Here is a 21,435-nt window from a genome sequence, read left to right as displayed (position 1 = left end):
AACCACCCAATTGGGCGGGAAACTGCCCAATCTGGCAACACTGTACCGCTGCCTGTCTATAGTTGAAACGAGCTGTCAATCAAAGAAAATATCCAGCCGCTTTCACCAATCACCAGTCTCCTCGCGGAAACTGCCATGTCCCTCCCATGTGAGGCTCGGAGTCCGTGGGCGGGCATTTTCGCAGTATTTGTCCAATAACCGTCTTGCATTTTGAGATTGAAAAGCGCAGAGCTCCCAAATGCCGTTGAAGTCCATTGAGGCTGGGAGTCCATGAGACTCCGTGGGCGGGCGTTTTCGCAGTATTTGTCCAATAATCGTCTTGCATTTTGAGATTGACAAGCACATAGCTCCCAATCCACTGAGGCTGGGCTGCATCGCGCTGTCACGAGGGGGAAAAACTCACGCACACATTAGGCGAACTGGGGAAAGTTATAACGGAATGATTTCGCACTGTAGTTGGGTTGAGCACATATATTTCTATGATTCTGGATCTGAAATAGCAATGTTATAAGGTCGGCTATAACATAAGCCTAGCGCAATTCATCCTACACGATGTTCGTCATTTTTAGAGGAGGCTGAGCCTCCCTCACTGTCTTAGAGCAATCGCCCGTGCGTGGGATTCAGTTCATGAAGCCTTCAGAAATACTGGAATGGAAAAGGAATGCTGTAAAATTTCATTCCAAAAGCATGGGCATGAATATTAATACAGTGAACACAGGGTCACTAAAACTGGACAGTTTAAGATTATAAAAACTTGGTCGAATGAATCTTGATTTCTGCTCCGACATGAAGATGGTGAATTCAGAATAATCAATTATGAATCAGTGTGGATCCCACCCTGCCTTGTGTCATCTGTTTAGGTTGGTGTTGGTGATCTAACGATGTGCTTTCTTTGCACAAACTGTGACCCTTAATACCAATTATTATATTACTGCTGACCAGATGCATCTCCTTCACTGCCACAATTTACCACCTAAGAAATGGCTACTTCCAGTATGATCATGTGCCGTGTGACAAGACCTGATTTAGATGCACAGCTGTAAACTACAGTATATGTATGGGTAGTATGGCGCAGCTATATTATGACACCCAGAAGGCAGACAGGAGTTTTGAGTCTGAGTCTACATGTGACAGGAAGACAGTGAAGTGACTTCAGTTACCTTTCTGTGTTCATCTGCACCTTTTCTGGTGGCAAAAGATTCTTCATCCTCATCTGGTAGTTGAACCTTATGGTCTGAAAATACAATAAATGATGAAAGAGGACATGGTGCCAACAAACCAAAAATTTACTATAATCTGTCTAAACAGGAGAACATACACTACAAACATTATATTGACCTTCCAGTCCTCTGAGGATTTTTTTAAACAAATTTGTTACATGACAATTGCATAATCGGCAAACATAATATTTGGCAGTTAGACAATTTTGTACAACATGTCAGGAATCTCAGTTTGTTTCATGGCAATGTTTTGGAATCCTGTAATTGTACGAGGCCAAAAAAATGGAGAAACGGAGGGGTTTTTTGTTGTTAAAAATGTGGGGGTCATATATGCTAGACATTGAACACTAAAATGTAATTTTTAGTTATTGGCACTTCTTGGTAATTTGTGTTATCCTCCCACTTCAGGTCTCAAAAATATTGTTCCTAGGAATGTAAACAAATCTCCGAACTCTGTAAAAAGCTGAAACACTGGTGTATGCAGGGAGGTCAGGGGAGTTTGTTTTCCTGAAGTATGATTATTTTATCATTTCACAAACATCCATCCATCCTTCTGTTTTCAATACCACATCAGGATTGTGAGTGAAGCTGGAGCCAATTCCAACTGACTTCAGGCGAGAGGTGGGGTACATACAGTGTAGGTCACCAGTCTATCACAGGACTTATTTCATGAATAACCTTTCAATAAATAAGTTAACAATAAACACAGTATTTATAGCCATTTGTCAGGAAATCCTACATCTAGTGGAAACAATATTAAATGGGAACTACTTATGTTGTACAACCCTGATTCCAAAAAAGTTCGGATGCCGTGTAAAATGGAAATAAATACAGATTGCAATGATTTGCAAATCATTTTGAACATATAATCAATTGAATATGATACAAAGCCAAGATATTTCATGTTCATATGAATAAACTTTATTATTTATTTTCTTTTCAGTGACTTCGGCTTGTGTAATGGACGAGTCCACCTCTGAGTCATCAGCCTCCGCTTCCTCAATGGAAGACGTGACGTTGGGCTTGAGGAGATCCTCAAAGTATTCCTTCCACCGCCCGACAATATCCCCAGTCGAGGTCAACAGCTCCCCAGCCGCACTGTAAACAGTGTTGGCAGAGTACCGCTTCCCCCTCCTGAGGCGCCGGACGGTTTGCCAGAATTTCCTTGAGGCCGACCGATAGTCCTCCTCCATGGCCTCACCGAACTCCTCCCAGTCTTTTTTTTGTAAATATGCACTTATTCTGAATTTGATGCCTGCAGCACGTTCCAAAAAAGTTGGGACAGGAGCAACAAAAGACTGAGAAAGTTGTGCAATGCTAAACAACAAACCTGTTTGGAACATTCTACAGGTTAATTGGTCATTGGAAAAGCTCAATCATTCACAAGCAGGGATGGGGTAAGGTTCACCAGTTTGTGAAAAACTGCATGGGCAAATAGTCTCAGTTTATGAACCATGTTTCTCCAATGTACAGTTGCAAAGAATTTAGGGATTTCACCATCAACAATCCATAATATCATCACACAGGTAAAACAGGTTAATTGGTAACAAGTGATAGTATCATGATTGGGTAAGAAAGGGGCATCTTCCAAAGGCTCAGTCATTCACAAGCAAAGATGGGATGAAGTTCACCACTTTGTGGAAAAACAATGTTTCTCAAATGTACACTTGCTAGGAATTTAGGGATTTCACCATTGACAATCCATATCATCATCAAAAGATTCAGAAAGTCCAGAGAAATCTCTGTACATAAGGGGCAAGGATGAAAACCAACACTGAACAGCCTTGATCTTCAACCCCTCAGGCAGCACTACATTAAAAACCGACATGATTTGTATAAAGGACATTACTACATGGGCTCAGAAACATTACAGAAAACTGTGGTCTTTAAAACAGTTCATCACTGCATCTTTGGAAGGCCAAAGAGATTGGGATCGACTTCAGAAGAGGTCACTCACAGCATCCCCCTCTGACCATCGACGGTGCTGCAGTGGAGAGGGTGAGCAGCACCAAATTCCTCGGGGTGCACATCGCTGAGGACCTCTCCTGGTCCAACAACACCGCATCGCTGGCCAAGAAGGATCAAACTCACCTCTACTTCCTCTGCAAACTGAGGAGTGCACAAGTCCCACCCCCCATCATGTGCTCTTTCTACAGGGGCACCATTGAGAGTGTCCTCACTGGCTGCATCACTGCGTGGTACAGAGGCTGCAGTGCCTCCTGCCGGAAGACTCTGCAACGTATAGTGAACACGGCCAGCAAGATCAATGGTACCCCTCAGCCCTCCATTACGGACATCTATCACTCCCATCTCACCCACAGAGCCATCAGCATCGCTGGTGACACCTCCCACCCTTCACACTCACTCTTCAGCCTCCTGCCCTCATGGAAAAGGTACCGGAGCCTCCGGGCCCGCTCCACAAGATTACTGAATAGCTTCATCCACCAGGCTGTCAGGATGCTGAACTCTGTCCACTACCTACCCCCTACCCCTGGTCTGTAACACATTCATTCACACAAGAAACTCTGTCTCATCTGTTTGCACATCACACTACAATCATCTGCATTACTGTTGTATCTGCTGCTATTGCTCATTTGCACTACTGTTCATATTCACCTCATAAGCTGCTCTTCTAAGCACCATCTCCGTACAGATATTGTACTGTATTTGCATTACTGCTATTTTGTACATTGTTTTATTTTAGAGTGTATTTTTACCTATATTATCTATATTTATAAATATTTATATATAGTGTTTTTCTTAATATAAATATTTATCTGTTTTGACAAGTAAGGTGAGAGAGAAACGGCATTTCGATTCTCCTATAAGTCCTGGATATATAGTGAATTGACAATAAAAAATCTTTGACTCTTGAATCTACCATGCAAAGTGAAAGCCAAAGATCCACAACTTCCAGAAACATTGCTGAATTCTCCAGCCCTGAGCTCATCAGAGATGGACTGATGGAAAGTGGAACAGTGTGCTGTGGTCTAACGAGTCCATCCATCCATCCATCCATCCATCCATCCATCCATCCATCCATTATCTGTAGCCACTTATCCTGTTCTGCAGGGTCACAGAGAGGCAGGGTTCACCCTGGACAAGTTGCCAGGTTATCGCAGAACTGACACAGAGACAAACAACCATTCACACTCACACCTACGGTCAATTTAGAGCCACCAGTTAACCTAACCTGCATGTCTTTGGACTGTGGGGGAAACCGGAGCACCCGGAGGAAACCCACACAGACATGGGGAGAACATGCAAACTCCACACAGAAAGGCCCTCGTCGGCCGCTGGGCTCAAACCCAGAACCTTCTTGCTGTGAGGCAACAGTGCCAACCACTACACCACTGTACCGCTGGTCTGACGAGTCCACATTTCAAATTGTTTTTGGAAATCATAGATGTTGTGTACTGCAGGTATCACAGCCTGGCTCGCAAGACCATGACAAAGATGGAAGACACACTATTCTGCAACCTTAAATAATTTATTAAGCAATTGAAATTACTTAAATACATAACTAAGATACAAAAAGGTAAATGAGTGTTGTCAGATACAAAGAAAGAAAAATACTAAAGTAACCAAAGAAACAGCATAACAAAGCAAATATGTAGTAGTCTCTTTGTAGTCTGAGTCGTCGTCGTTGTTACTGATGCAGCTCACCACTATTGTGTCATCTGCAAACTTGATGATGTGGTTCGAGTTGTATTTGGCACAGCAGTCGTGGGTAATCAGGGTGAACAACAGAGAGTTCAGAACACAGCCCTGGGGGACTCCAGTGTTTATAATGATGGTCTCAGAGGAGTTTTTTTCCAAATCGTACTGTCTGGGGTCTGTCTGTAAGGAAGTCCAGTAACCAACTGCACAGTGTGGTGTTGATGCCAAGTGGGCCAAGTTTCCTTACCAGGTGGTGTGGAATGACTGTGTTGAAGGCAGAGCCGAAGTCAACGAAGAGCATCTGATGGTGTATCCACAAGCAGGCTGTGCTACAACTCCCTCTCTCTCACTCACTCACTTTCTCCTTCTCCCCTTCCTTCTCCTCGAGCAGGTCTGTAGTTGGGGAGAGAAGGCGGGGAATCAGCACTTCCGCAAGGAGGTGGGGCTACTGATTCGTGTCCCTGATGCACCTCAGGCTTCCCCTGATTGAGCGGGGACATACAGGATCACTGAGTATGCGGGGGGGTACACATCAGGCTTTGTTGGACTCGGGTTGTAATAAGACCTCCATACATCAAAGCCTGACTCAATGCGGGGCACTGGGAAATGCACGTTTGGTGAAGGTTAAGTGTGCGCACAGTGATATGCACAAATATCTGCTGATCCCCATCACTATCCACTTACAGGGAGAAAATCATAGCATAGAGACCGCAGTTAGTCCGAGTCTCACTCACACCCTGATCCTGGGAATCAATTGGCCAGGATTTAAAACATTAATGAAACAAATAGTAGTGGGTGGGTCCTGCAGAAGCACGTCACGGGGGGAATCCTTGGGCAACGTTGGCTGGGGAGGTGATCTCAGGCACGCCTGCATCAGCTCCATGTCATGATAACAGAGTGGGGAGAGCCCTCCTCTCTCTCTGGGGAATTCCTTAGGGGACTTCCTATTGGAGCAGTTGTGTGACGAGTCTCTGAGACACGCCTTTGACCAAGTGAAAGTAATTGATGGTGTTACGGTACAGAAATAAACCAAGACAAACAACAGCAAGCTAGTTTTTTGTTTGCAACAACTGTAATTGTATCAACAATATGTACAAAGCAGACTTAGAAAACAGCAGACTATGGTAACAATAAGGTTAAATCAACAGCATGGCAGCCAGTCACGAAATTGTGTCCATGAAACCAGTACAGCATTCAACAAACAGCTTGAAGTGGCCCAATATAAACAACGCAAAGTTCAAATCCAACGCCGGCTCACTTGTCCACGGAAAAACACAGAACAAAGTCCGTGTAGACACACAAAAATTCCACATTGGGAATTATAAACACAAAGCGAACAGTTCTCCAGCCTAACAAAAACCTCCAAGGGTAGTCAAATGGATCCGTTTCAGCAAATAAATAAATAAATACTGTGAAATCATAAAATGCACTTGATATGGATAGAATGTCATAACAAGAGCGTACCAACAGTAGTGAACGGTCTCGTCTCCTGATAAACACTGAAGAGCTCCATATAAAAGACTGCAAGAAAACCCCTCCCCCTCCAGAGCTGCGCCGATGTCTCTTTTATTTATTTCAGTCTTGGTTCTAGACATGCATGATTTCTCGCAGTCTGTGTTTACTTCCGTACTGAACTAGACTGTTCCAGAAAAGACCACTTTTGATATAAACAGGAAGTTGACATCAGCCAAACACTATCAAAACAAAACTTTCTAGAACCATCTAATAAACACACACATAACAACTAGGTCAGACACGTGTCAAAACAAAAACAAACAAACAATCTTGTACACAACACCCTCCCCCTTAAAAAACAGATGACAACAAAAACTTTTTTTTTTTACCAACTACATGTTAACAGATTATAAAACAAATTACAGTGAGAGCAATACAATCAGCTGAGACAAACATTGTCTTATATTCGAGACAGACAATCTGCAACTACATTATTTTCGCCTTTAATATGTCTTATATCAAGATTGTATTCCTGCAGCATTACACTCCATCTTAACAGTCTTTGATTTTTACCCTTTAACTTCTGTAAAAACACAAGAGGATTCCCCCCATCTGTCCCTCTGAGTTACAGGTCAATCCTGGGATCGAGATGCTGAACCTCTTCTGCTCCTCGGACCTGCCTGATCCATCCTGGTGCCCTGTGTCTGGTTGGAATCTCATCACATCGCTCCTGTGGAGGACGGCCCCATGAGGACAGTTGAAAGTCACACCTGGAGGATGCTCTGGACTCTTACAGTAATGCTTTTATGGCTGAGGACTACAGTTGACTTGCTAACTTTAGGACTGCAGTTGTCATGAACAGTTTTGCACTCAAGTTTCCACCAATCAAGAGTTATCACATCAACGAAACTGTCCTCATGTTAAAACTGTTAATATTATAGTCATGCTGTCTGTTGTTGCCCAAATGAGGATGGGTTCCCTTTTGAGTCTGGTTCCTCTCGAGGTTTCTTCCTCATGTCGTCTGAGGGAGTTTTTCCTTGCCACCATTGCCACAGGCTTCATCATTGGGGATAGATTAGGGATAAAATTAGCTCATGTTTTAAGTCGTTCAAATTCTGTAAAGCTGCTTTACGACAATGTTTATTGTTAAAACATTGTATAGACTGCTTGTATTGTATAGACTGCTTGTCTATAAATCCCTACATAACCTGGCCCCTCCCTATTTATCAAATCTCCTAACTCCATATCAGCTACCTCTAAATCTTCACTCCACAGATGTCCACCTATTAGTGGTCCCTTACTCTCGGCTCTGCTCTATGGGTGACAGGGCTTTCAGTGTTAATGGCCCTAAGCTGTGGACTGTCCTGCCGCTAGCGTTGCGCCAATGCTCAACACTGTCCACTTTAAAAAAACAGCTAAAAACACATCTCTTTAGCTTGGCCTTTTCTCTCTGATTTTTAATAATGTTATTATTATTATTGATTTCTCATGATCGTATTATTGTTCTTATCCTATTGTTTTGCTTTTTATTGTTTGTTTTTTACTGTTCAGTGTCCTTGGGTACCTTGAAAGGCGCTTATAAATAAAATGTATATTATTATTATTATTATTATTATTATTATTATTATTATTATTAAATGCGCTATAGAAATAAACTTGACTTGACTTGATCACTATATACAATAACGGGTTGATTTGAAGCAGTAACAAACATCAAAGTGTTGCAAAGCTAATAGTAAACTCATTCATTTTCAACAATAGAATAATTTCTCTGAAATTTATCAAATTTACGTGAACAGTAAGAAACAGGATGATCAATACCATTACTGTCTTCTTGAAACAACACAGCTCCCACTGTGACGTCACTTGCATCTACAGCTAGCTTAAACTGTTTATCAAAATCTGGAGCTGAGAGCACTGGAGCACTCTTAAGCATGGCCTTTAACTTGTCAAATGACCCTTGACATTCATCAGACCAAAGAAATTTAACATTTTTCTTAAGCAACTGAATCAAAGGCTCACTAACTGTTGAAAAGTTTGAACAAAACTTCCTATGGTAACCAGCCACACCTAAAGAGCACTTCAGCTGCCTCTTACAATCTGGTACTAGAAAATTTGCTGTAGCACTGACCTTAGAATTAACAGGTTTAACCAGTCCCTGACCCGCAGTATATCCTAAGTAGTTGATAGAAGCAAATCCAAACTCGCTTTTCACCTAGTTAACGGTGAGTTTAGCCTGGCTAAGTCGTTCAAACAGCTGGTGCACAATATTGAGATGTTCTGCCCAAGTGTCACTAAATATGATGGCATCATCAACGAAGACACTGCAGTTTTGCAGACCAGACAAGACCGTATTAACCAACCGTTGAAGGGTAGTTGGTGAATTTTTCATTCCGAACAGCATCACCTTATACTCGTAAAGAAGGTTCTGGGTTCGAACCCAGTGGCCGGCGAGGGCCTTTCTGTGTGGAGTTTGCATGTTCTCCCCATGTCTGCATCGGTTTCCTCTGGGTGCTCCAGTTTTCCCACAATCCAAAGACATGCAGTTAGGTTAACGTGGGGCAGCCTTGGGCTGAGGTGCCCTTGAGCGAGGTACCGAACCCCTGACTGCTTCCCGGGCGCTCTGGTGTGGCTGCCCACTGCTCTGGGTGTGTGTGTGCGTGTGTTCACTGCTTCAGATGGGTTAAATGCAGAGGATGAATTTCACTGTGCTTGAAGTGTGCACGTGACGAATAAAGGTTTCTTCTTTTAAAGGCTGCTCAGAACAACAAAGGCAGAAAACTTCACGAGCTCGTTCGGTAAGTGGCACTTGCCAAAAGCCTTTTAGTAGGTCCAACTTGGACACAAACTTAGCCTTTCCGACCGAGTCCACACAGTCGTCCATTCTGGGGATAGGGGGGCTATCAGTCTTTGTTACTGTGTCTTCCTTACAGTAGTCTGTACACGTCCTATAGATACCATCTGGCTTGGGCACAAGTATACATGGAGAGCTCCACTCACTTTTACTTGACTGAATGAAGAAGTCATTGTCCAACAGATACTGAATTTCAGCCTCAAGGTATTTAGCTTTTGTGGTGTTTAATCAGTATGGATGTTGCTTAATGGGCTTTGACTGTCCAACATCAACATCATGATAAATGACATTGGTATGGGTGGGAACATCCGGAAATAAATGTCTATAATCCTGAATGAGCTGAAAAAGTTCCTCTCGATATTCAAACTGAAGATGCTCTAATTTAGTGTCCTCGTTGTTAAGAACAGAGTTTTGTAAGCAAGCAGGTCCAAGTTTCGAATCCAGTGTTTCCTCCTGGCTGTCCGGGGTGAAAGCTTGACAAATATTTGGGTCAGGGTCAGAGACAAATGCATTTACTGACTGTACATTATTAGATTCAGTGTTGGCTCTATTAACATATGGTTTTAACATATTTACATGACACAGTTGTGTAGATTTGTGCCGATTAGGAGTTATGATACTATAATCGAGATCACTTAACTTCTCAGTTACATAAAGCCCACTGCACACGTTCCTGATTCGCTTATGATTTTGTCGGGCCGATTAAATCGCTTGCGAATCATAAATGTGTGCGGGGGCACCTCGTAGCCAATTTCATCGATTCTTGGTTGAGCTCAAACTGGTCTTGATATTTTCGGACGCGATCTCCTCGTACGCAACACAATCGGTAGTGTGTGCGTTGTTACTACCATCTCATCGGTTATGATAATTTTAAACAGCCAATTGGAGTGCCAGGATTGATCCACATGTACTGCAGACCGGGAAGCACAACTTGAGTCACTTTGGGAAGCGTCCACCTGTCTTTATGACATTAGTTCTACTCCCATTCCCTGTATTAGCTTATGAAAGAAAATAGTCGGAAAAATGAGCGAATCTGAAAAAGCCCTACGAACTTACGTCACTTCGAAAATTAGTATTCATGGCCTCGCCCACCTTGGCTTGCGACTGCCCATGGGAAGAAAGTTCGGATTTAAGCGCGAGGAGAGATAGCAGAGCCCATCTCGTCAGTAGCTAACGAAGAGGACCTAACAGCAAGCTGAAAACATGTCTGAACAAGTTCGTGCCTGTGTTATCTGTGGCAGTAACACATCAACGTTGCATTTCTTGCCCAAGATAGAAGAGGTGAAGAAGAAATGGTTGGAATTTATCTTTGGAACACCACCAGCGAAGTATAATGCAGCGTTAGTACTGTGTTCTGATCATTTCAACCACAGTGACTTTTCAAACTTCGGTGCCTTCAGTAGTGGTTTTGCTTCTCGACCACCAGCTCACAAGCTGTAAGTAAAACATGAACTTTTTGTTCGAAGGTTTTTGTTACAAAATAGCATGTTCACATTCTCCACGTTAGCATGCATGTCATGCTCACAAGCTCGGCAGGGATGAGAGTTTTCCGCTTTTCGGCGGATTTCCGCTTTTTCTGAGTAAAAAACAACCTTTTTATATTATGCCAAATCCGTTGAGAATTTTTTTTTATTAATTTCGGGGGGTTGGGGTATGTTCCTTCATGCTGTTCAAACTTTATTAACTCCAACGATGTTTACACATTATTTGTAAGTCGCCATCTTTAGTCTCGTTTAATCTCATTGAATGTGATGTAAAATTCATGTTATCTACATTGTTATTGGTCAAAACATCGATGTCGAGACCATAATAGCCAATCAAAACAGTTTTTACAAAGACACCCACATCCGCTTGTTCTGACCCACTGGAGGTAGCGTCACAGTGCTCTTAGCCAATCAGAACTAACACGTTTACATGTCATGAATATTAATGAGTAAGAGCTGAAATTCTGTCGTTCTCCCGCCACCCGCTCCTCCAGCAAACTAGAACAGCCTGAAACAGGAGAACCACAGCATTTTTTTCACCAAAACCGGCTCACAGGGCATTCGTTCATACTAGAGACCACCGCACAATTAATGAAAAAACGATGCAATGAGACCTTTAACAAACAAAAATCATTAGAGCCATAAACAGAAATATATTCTCTCTTAAACATCCAAGCGTTTCTGGTTATTGTAAGAAACCACTTGAATTAAAAGTCCATTAGCACAACTTTATTCATCACACACTTGTGAAATTCCTCTCTGCATTTAACCCATCTGAAGCAGTGAACACACACATGCACACACGTGAGCAATGAGCACACACACATACCCAGAGCAGTGAGCAGCCATGCTAACAGCGCCCGCAGAAATCATTATACAGTTTCTTTGTCCTCAGATGCTGGAACTAGCAAACAATTTGCTAATGGGTCGTTCCAGTGTATTAGTCTTTGTTTTCACAAGTACAGACCATACTTGCCCCGGGTTGGGTTTCAAGGACTCTTGCAGTTAACCAAGATCCACGGGGAGCGTTAGAGTCTACTATCATGACGATGTCTCCTTCCACAAAATTTCTCCTAACACGGTTCCATTTGTGTCTTTGTTGTATCAATGGTAAGTACTCCCTTACCCATCATGTCCAGAACAAGTCTGCAATGTATTGTATTTGTCTCCATCTGCGTCTTGTATAGACCCTTTTCAGTCACGTGACCTTCGTAAACGCGACCGCCATTTTGGACATGTAGTGGACTTCGGCTCGAATCGGTTTGAATGCAAGGAAGGCGACAAACATAAAAGAAAAAGGAGTGAGATGCAGAAAACTGTATTTACTAGTTTACTGTAATTATGATCTGGCAGCTATTTACACCGGATCCAGTGTAAATAGGTGCCGGAGCCAAAGTCCGAGCTTGCCGGAGCGCGCTCCGGCCGGCCGCGAGCTAGCGCGCTCCGGAACCTCGGACGTTGGCTCCGGCAGCTATTTACACTGGATCCGGTGTAAATAGCTGCCAGATCATAATTACAGTAAACTAGAATGGAATGTTAACAGCAATGTAATGCCTTTTCTGGCTAATTTTATTCGTCTTACCTCCAACAAAGTGGTCACTACACAAGCGTTGGTATGCCGCTATCCATCTTCTCCGTCGGTCAGCATCTACCGGGGTCCGATAAAATGATAACCCTTGCCTTGTTTGTTGATGGTTACTACATCCAGGTGCACAACAACATAGTGGCATGATGGAAGTCTTGCTGAAAATAAACACTTTCTTTGCTGCCATTCCTCAGTGTTGGCTGTGGTAAACTACTGGTAGTACATGTCCAAAATGGCGGCCGCGTTTGTCGTGACGTCACGTGAAAAGGGTCCATATACATCTTCCAGTTTAAATAGGCCTGGTGGCAAGTTGGGTCGAGTCTTGAGTTGTAGAAGATGGTTAGGTGCAAGTGGCTCAAGATCATTAAGATCATCTGAAACTGTAGTTAATGGACAACTGTTGAGTATAGTCTCTACCTCACATAAGATTGTGTGGAGTCCCTCGTCATCAATAATTTGTTGTCTGCAAACTGATGACAAGGTTTTCTTTACAAGGCGAATCAGCCTTTCCCAAACGCCATCGTGGTATGCACCTGAGGGTGGGTGAAAAGTCCATGAAACACCCTTTTGCTGTTGTGTTTTCTCAGTTTTGTTGATGTTCCATTCCTTCATGGCATCTTTTAATTCCTTTTCTGTTGCAATGAAGATGGTTACATTGTCTGACTGGATTTCTTTGACATGGCCTCTCCTCTATGGCCTGTACTCATCGAGAAACTTTGGGTTCTTGTTGAATTTCTTAAGCAGTGGCTTAAGTCGTTGCTCTGCCAATGGTCGATTATTTGGTATGATGACATTATCCTTTTTGAAAGGCAAGGCCAATTGATAATGCCCGTTCTGAAGCTCTATAGTGTCGGACATAATCTGCAGAAACTTTTTGTCCTCTATCGACATCTTTTCCTCATATTTTCTCTCTGGGAAATCATGGTTGAATTGCTGTGTCATAAGTTAATCGAGCTTGACAACAGAAATGCAGTTGACAGTCACACTTGAATTACTTTCCATCCCACAATTGTTCTCATTCATCAATCCATTGATAACCCATCCCAAGACTTTTGACAGCATAAGGGCCATCATCCTGGTTGTTAATTATCTTCCAAGGTTCCAGCAGTTTACGTGAATTCGTTCCAATCAGTAATCCAAGAAAGCAGAAAGCTGGCTGTTGTCATTAGCAGTCTTTTTGCTTCCAGGTAGCCTCTTTTAGGATCCATATACTGACAACTTTGAACAAGCTCTCTGGGACGTCCTTCAGTAAATGCATAGTCACTCAATCCTCTCCTGTCTTCTGTTTTAATAACATTCCAGTTAAGAGTCTTTTCTAAGCAGGCAACTGCTATTAACAGGTCATTTCCAAAGTTCTCTTGGAGCAGTCTTTTTGCTTCCAGGTAGCCTCTTTTAGGATCCATATATGGACAGCTTCAAACAAGCTCTCTGGGATGTCCTTCAGTAAATTGCTCCAGATAAAACAAACAGTCATGAAAGTTGTCGGTTTTACCTTCAATAACATGTTCAAAGGTACGTATGAAAGTGAGGTACAGCCAGTAATTTGATACAGGTGCACCTGTGTCAAATTACTGGCTGTCTATTAACCTGTGTCTGTGTGTGTCTTTCAGACGGTCAGGAACGAGAGAGAGCACAGCATCTCCCCACATGTGTGTCTTGAGTTGCCACTGAAAAGTGTCATAATAAAAAGAACACACCTGTTCTGAAGCCTGCTTCCAGTTCCTCTGTACCCCAAAGTTAAAGAGTTGTTACAGATGCCATCTTTGAGACATGCAAGTATTTATAGCCAGCTAAACAGATGATGCCAATTCCCAGACTGAAAAGGGAGAGACTACATATGGAACAGACCCAAGGAAAACACTCCCAAAGACAAAAGGAAAAAAAGGAGGGACAAAAACTATTAGTAAACTAGACAGGGACACTCTAACGAGTGCAAACCCCGCCTTTTCCCTATTAAAATACATTGGGCGAAAATTTTGAAGTTCTGCCATGACCTTGACCTTTGACCTTTGACCTCCAAAATTTAATGGTTTCCTTCCTGGGTGATTGGCAACACATGTACAAAATTTGGTCCAAATCAATCCATTGGTTCTTGAGATATCTTGCAGACACACAGACAGACAGACAGACAGACAGATACACACACACACAGACTGACGCAGGTGAAAATAATAACCCCTCCGACTACTGTCGGCGGGGTTAATAACCAAGGTACAAGATCCCCTGCCCAAAAGCAGGTAAGCAAGGCAGGCTGGCAGAAAGACGCAGGGGTCATCACACAGGCTAAAGAGGAAAAGAACCATCCAGACTGTTACCAGCACAAAGTTCAAAAACCAGCATTTGTGATGGTATGAGGGTGTGTTAGTGCCCATGGCAGGGGTAACTTGCACATCTGTGAAAGCTCCATTAAGGCTGAGGAGGTACAGACAGGTTTTGGAGTGATATATGCAGTCATCCAGACGATGTCTTTTTCAGAGATGTCCCTGTTTATTCCAACAAGACAATGCCAAGCCACATTTTGCACGTGTTACAACAGTGTGGCTTCGTAATAAAAGAATGCGGGTGCTAAACTGGCCTGCCAGCCTTTCAACAATGAGATCCCTTTGATGCTTCGTAAGCTCTCTGTGAACCCTGGCTTTTGCTGGAGGATGCAACTGAGTCAATGTCTGGAAAATCCTACTAGGACAGCTGAACTTTATTTGGGGTTAATCAGAGTCATTTTAATTGATGGCAGGTGTGAACCCAAAAAGACTGAATGCTGTAATTAAATCAAAAGGGGCTTCAACAAAGTATTAGTTTAAGGGTGTGCACACTTATGCAACCAGGTTACTGTACATTTTTTATTACCTCACCTGGTACAGAGTCCAGCAGGGGGCAAGGTATCGTTTTCAGTCAGGTTTCTTTGTGAACAATATTACAGGAAAATGGCTTGATCTATCTTCGTGAAACTTTCAGGATAGATGGGCGTTGGTCTCAAATACAACCTCCAACATTTTGAGGGTCATCTGGTCAAGGCCACAGTGACCAAAAAGGTAAAAAACAAAACAAAAACTAAGCTCAGACTGCAGGAGCGCTGCTACAAACATGCTGATTGGATCACTACCTGCCTCATTTGCATACACTGTGCTGTCATTGGATGGTTTCTTAGTTCGTTTACATACACAAAGAATGGGGTTATGGCCACGCCCACTTTTAAACCCCACTGATAAAAATTTCCCCCGCTCTGTTGATTTATTATTATAAATATAAATTATAAATGGACTAGACTAAAGAAATCACTTTCAGACATGTTTATGCTTATTCCAGAAGGAAAGTGCGTTCCACTGAGCTCTAGCGCCGGGCCATTTCTGGGAAATAAGAGTTTGGGTCATGGCAACAGCGTGTGTGTGTGTCAGCCTCGGTTCGGAGGTTTCAGTTTCAAAAACTGTAAGAGTAGAATAATATAAAATACAGACACTTGGTATATTTTACTTCTGTGATTTTTAACTTGTTCATTTTTGAATTACACTTCATTTTTGTGGCTACTGACTCATAGAGTAAATATATATGCTATATTTACTGTATGGACATGGGATCAGAAAACTATTTTATTTATAAGCAGGGGCCACATGGACCCATAGGGGACCGATTTTTTTTTTCACCATATCTTCCTTCATATTCATCATAAGTGCTACCGGGCGAGGTTTGATTTTCCTGGCAACGCTTATGTTTTTCCCCCTTAACATATTTGCTTGTTTTTTAATTGAATTGTCCAGGTTATAGGTCACAGTAAAGGTGGGAAAAGTTTTGAAATTATTTATCGTGGTCTCATTTTTTTACATCAGAAAAACTAATCATTTTAACGGAGTGTGTACACTTTTTATATCCACTGTATGTAAATCATTGCATTCTGTTTTTATTTAAGTTTTCAACAGCATTCCAACTTTTTTGACTTGGAATTGTACTTTGTTTCCTTGTATTACTCTGGTCACTGCTCTACCTTTGTTCATTTGCTTGTTTGTTTTTGTGTAAATGATCCTGTAAATGATTTGTGAATAAATTTGTTCAGATCCAGCTTCATGTAGACTATTATGATCACACATTAAAAAGATTTTTAAAAAAAAAAGAAGTTTGCACATTTAAGCAATTTAGTAAATTGACTGACCATACTCAGAAATATTTGGGACACCATGAAAAACAAGACACAACTGAATAAATTATTCCTGTATAATTATATACGTAATCATTACATATTCATGAAAAAAGGAATTCTTCAACAGACCACAAGTTAAAGACATCAAACTGCATATACAGTAGAAATAAAATATTGAACATAACCCCTCAAATTTTAGTTCTTATCAGATGGCCTTCTTCAGGAACCAAACATGCAGCATATGAGTTCCAGTATAATCGAGAAAAGTCATAAAATAAGAAACTATTCACTCACCATGTCTGTGCCTCCCCCTGTCCTGCTGGTGTTCTCTGAACTTTAATCCTGTGTTGTAGATCTCAGCCATGTAGCAGCACTGATTGTTCTCAGAGATGAGATCATCAATCTTCTGCAGCAGTGTTATCATTTCTGATGGGCTGCTCATGTTCTTGCTGCATGTGCAGTATCTGTCTCCACACTTCTTCATCAGCTGCTCTAGAATGGTGTTATTCTTCAGGTCATCTATGATGGTGTCACACTCCTCCTCTCTCTCATAAGTGAACAGAATCATCACAAAGGAAAGAGCACGTTCTCCAAAGTTTCTTTCCAGCCAATCGAGTCCCATTAAATCATCATCTGTAAATTGTCCCAGCTTCAGGACAAAGATGAAGCACTGGATGTGGTTTTCATTGACTATCTGACCAGTGATATGGTCCACATGGTCCAAGTACAGATCACCCTCATGCAAGTCCAGTATACTGATCACTGACAAAACGCGTCCTGACACTTCTCTTTTTCTGGGGATGTGAGCCTGATCTAGAGGAACATGTTCTGCTTGAAGTAGTATATTTTCATCCCCAAAGTGGACTGCAGAGGTGTTTCCAAACAACATAACAGTGAAATTAGAGGAATCAGATCCCCCTCTAGCCAGTTCTTCAGTATCAGCTTCTTGTGATGGTTCAGCTGTTTGAGATGCTTCAGTGGCTGTGTTAATATTTTCTAAACGACCATCAGTTTCACGGTGTTCAGGAGTTACTCTGGACATTTCTGGATAACTAACAGCAACCCTGTTCTTTATTTCTACTTCTGTGTGCTGTTTGGTATCGTCTCGATGCTCCTCAGCTTGGGAAAGTCTGGATCGTGTTTGACTCTTTATTCCAGTTTGGGATGTCAGTGTGTTTTCCTTTGGGTCTTCTTTATCCTGGAACAAAAGTAATGATTAATAACAACATCTGTGATGATCAACAAATAGAATCTCAGTTATAAATAAATGTACATTATACTAATTTGCAACGTTCAGCCCATTATAGGACAATCCATTTTCTTCCTGTTTTCCCACTACGTTCCCGACTTCACACTGTCTTTAATAACACTACATAATCAAGAGCAATACTCAGTAATCTGTCCCCACCTCATCATGTCCTGATGCACATCTTGTACTCGTCTCATCTGTGCGCTCATATCTACTGAAGTCTTCATGAAAGTAAAGAAGATGTTATTTTACAGTTAGGCCTTTTTCAAATTTGACAAGTATTGTTAGGCACTGTTTCCCAAAAATGATCATCATTAAGACTTCATCCTATGACATCATAATACTGTGATAGAAATGTCAATTTTCACATAAAATTAAACAATTCCAAAAATGTGCATATACACACACATGCAAATAAATTATATATACAATATTATATATATACATACATACATACATACACACACCACACACACATACATACACGTGTACATATATATATATATACACACATACAGTACAGACACAACTTCCGAACACCCCATAATGCACAAAATATCAGTAGTTAGAACATTACATGAACGCGCAGCAATAATTACAGATCCACAGGACAAAGAACAGGAGGAACAACACATACAACACGCACTGAAGGCATGTCAATATCCACAATGGGCAATATCCAAAGGGGCGGAACAGGTCAAGAACAATAAAACACAGAAGAAAGAGAAAAAACAAACCAACAAACAAGAACACAGGGGAGTAGTGACATTACCATACATCAGAGGAATAACAGAACGCATTCAAAGAGCAATGAGGAAACACAACATTAACACACCTGTCAAACCACACACAACACTCCGTCAGATCCTGGTTCATCCTAAAGACAGAATACATCCGGACAACAGATGCAACACCATATATGAGATTCCATGCCAATCATGCAATAAAACTTACATCGGGGAGACAGGAAGGAGTTTCAACACAAGAAAAAATGAACATAAAGAGTGCGAAAAGGAGACAGCTACAAGACAAACCCGAACAATAAAAGAAAAGGCACAACAGGAAAATTATAAGTCAGCCATAACAGATCACTGCAAAAGGGAAAATCATATTATGGACTGGGGGAATGCCAGAGTCATCCGCACAGAAGATAACAAACATCAGCGCTGGATCAGGGAGGCCATGGAGATCCGTAAGCGAAGCCCGAGGACCATCAACCGAGATGAGGGAGCATACATGCTCTCCCATACCTGGAGTGCCATCTTGCAGGGGACAAACAGACAGTAGAAGACGTGACCGACCTGTCAAACCAGACAGGAAGGCCACGCCTTCGGAAACATCAGCTGATAAGATGCGTCACCAACAACATTCGGTGACACTCTGAGGAAGACGACAGTTACGTACGTCGAAACATGTCAGGTAAACAAACCTAAAACTAGATGTCTGATTAAAAAGAAAAAAAATAACCATATATAATACAAGACATAATGAACGTAATCGAGAGGCTCACACATTCAGTTTGGAAGAATAAAAAATGCAAAAATAGTAAAGATGTTAATAGAATTCAGAAACTGAAAAGTGGGATGCATTATGGAACAAAGTTTGTCATTCACTGAAACTCTTGAGGGGTACTAAAGGGTACTACATTTAGGTTGAAGGGGTCTCAGCTGACAAAAAAGTTTGGGATTTTTTTTTCTCTACATTTTGTTTACACAACAAAACACAACACACTGGAGTGATGCACAAGATTAGACATCATTACACATGAATGCGAGTCTGATCTAGATATATGTGGCTAATGGAAGTCCTGATATGTAGAAATTGCTGAAATAAAACTCTAACTGACACTGACCATGTTTACATACAAACGTTTTCACCAGTCTGACTGGATTGAGTCTAATTGCAGAGTCTGAGTGAACGAATGTATCCTAAATGGATCAGTAAATCTGTGTTGATATGCACGGTGCGTGTAGTCCAATCCAAAGTTAAGTGAATATCAAATGTCATCTCAGCATAATTATTAAATTCACAGTGATAAAAGTTTGAGTTCAGCTTAGTCTCATCTCATTATCTCTAGCTGCTTTATCCTTCTACAGGGTCGCAGGCAAGCTGGAGCCTATCCCAGCTGACTACGGGCGAAAGGCGGGGTTCACCCTGGACAAGTCGCCAGGTCATCACAGGGCTGACACATAGACACAGACAACCATTCACACTCACATTCACGGTCAATTTAGAGTCACCAGTTAACCTAACCTGCATGTCTTTGGACTGTGGGGGAAACCGGAGCACCCGGAGGAAACCCACGCGGACACGGGGAGAACATGCAAACTCCGCACAGAAAGGCCCTCGCCGGCCCCGGGGCTCGAACCCAGGACCTTCTTGCTGTGAGGCGACAGCGCTAACCACTACACCACCGTGCCGCAAGTTCAGCTTAGTAACTTAGCATTTCATATTTGGCTAATATGCAGCAAAAAGGATGCTCTTGTAATGTCTTTATTCATCTACTTAGCAATATGAAAAGTGATTGAGAATAACTGCACAATAACTCCACAATTAACAGGTTTAATTTGTTTGTTTGCATTTCTGTGCAGTGAATACCTTGTCAAATACCAAACTGACTTTACTGCGGTTATTAAAATCGTAGTCTCGTGCCCATCACACCTTACTGAATGAATTAAATTGTGCAACATGAGATGTGTTTTGGGCGGCACGGTGGTGTAGTGGTTAGCGCTGTCGCCTCACAGCAAGAAGGTCCTGGGTTCGAGCCCCGGGGCCGGCGAGGGCCTTTCTGTGCGGAGTTTGCATGTTCTCCCCGTGTCCGCGTGGGTTTCCTCCGGGTGCTCCGGTTTCCCCCACAGTCCAAAGACATGCAGGTTAGGTTAACTGGTGACTCTAAATTGACCGTAGGTGTGAATGGTTGTCTGTGTCTATGTGTCAGCCCTGTGATGACCTGGCGACTTGTCCAGGGTGTACCCCGCCTTTCGCCCGTAGTCAGCTGGGATAGGCTCCAGCTTGCCTGCGACCCTGTAGAAGGATAAAGCGGCTAGAGATAATGTGATGTGATGTGTGAGATGTGTTTTATGAGCAGAACAGGTTTACTGCACCAGGAGCACACTGGACCCTGACTGTGAAGGAATGAGATGAGATTCACACAGTGATGCATTAACCCTTCCTCGCTCAGTCACATGGAAATCTCATTCAGACTGGCTTTCGTCTGGTTACTCTATTCTGATCTGAGGCCTTTACATGAACATTTCTATTCGGACTGAGCTCTCAGCCGGATTACAGACCGTGTGTAAGTTGTTGGTGATGTGATCGTGATGTTGTGTCCTTACCGGTGAGTTCCTGTGTGTCAGAGAGGTTCTCCGTCACTGGCTGGGTGTCCATTTCATCTTCTGGATCTTGATCTGTCATGATTTCAGTAGCAGTTTGAAGGCGGCACTTGGTTCCTGCTTCAAAAGCAGCGAGGTGGATGTGAATGCACTGTTCCTTCTTTAGCAGGAAAGAAAAGCCAGAGGAATGTTATAGCATGAACCAACAGTAAAATGGTGTATTTATCACACTAACGTTATGAATTGGAGAAGTTAATTATGTTAATTAATTACATCAGACATGCAGGTCAATGATGATTAAACAAAATCTAAAGCCTTAACTTTATCTCCTGCTTTACCGGCTTTAATTCATGCTGAACGACGATCTTTCCCTTCCACAAACAGGAAAGAGAGGAACACCCTGAATAGAAGGAGATCAGAGCTGAGATCAGAGCTGAGCGGAGAAAGGGTTCAAACCGAAACCA

The 21,435-nt window shown here is 42.2% G+C and overlaps 1 protein-coding gene across 3 annotated transcripts in view; it reads right to left on the bottom strand.

The window, feature by feature from the left end:
• Window positions 1-21,435, bottom strand: part of LOC132870489 (interferon-induced very large GTPase 1-like) — a 28,242-nt gene extending 6,807 nt beyond the window's left edge. The window contains exons 1-5 of one of the 3 annotated variants that reach the window (XM_060904143.1): window positions 21,293-21,435; window positions 20,975-21,131; window positions 17,799-17,860; window positions 16,685-17,588; window positions 1,161-1,234 (exon numbers count right to left, since the gene is read on the bottom strand). In XM_060904143.1, coding sequence (XP_060760126.1) covers window positions 1,161-1,234; window positions 16,685-17,588; window positions 17,799-17,860; window positions 20,975-21,053 — 1,119 coding nt within the window. In that variant the 5' untranslated portion in view covers window positions 21,054-21,131; window positions 21,293-21,435. Of the gene's footprint in view, window positions 1-1,160; window positions 1,235-16,684; window positions 17,589-17,798; window positions 17,861-20,974; window positions 21,132-21,244 lie in introns of all 3 variants that reach the window. The other 2 variants (XM_060904142.1, XM_060904141.1) reach the window with 2 other exon arrangements.

The sequence above is a fragment of the Neoarius graeffei genome, chromosome 22 (assembly GCF_027579695.1).
Source record: "Neoarius graeffei isolate fNeoGra1 chromosome 22, fNeoGra1.pri, whole genome shotgun sequence".
Classification (NCBI taxonomy): domain Eukaryota; kingdom Metazoa; phylum Chordata; class Actinopteri; order Siluriformes; family Ariidae; genus Neoarius; species Neoarius graeffei.
The sequence above is the reverse complement of the archived record's forward strand: the minus strand, read 5'-3'. Positions and strand labels throughout refer to the sequence as shown.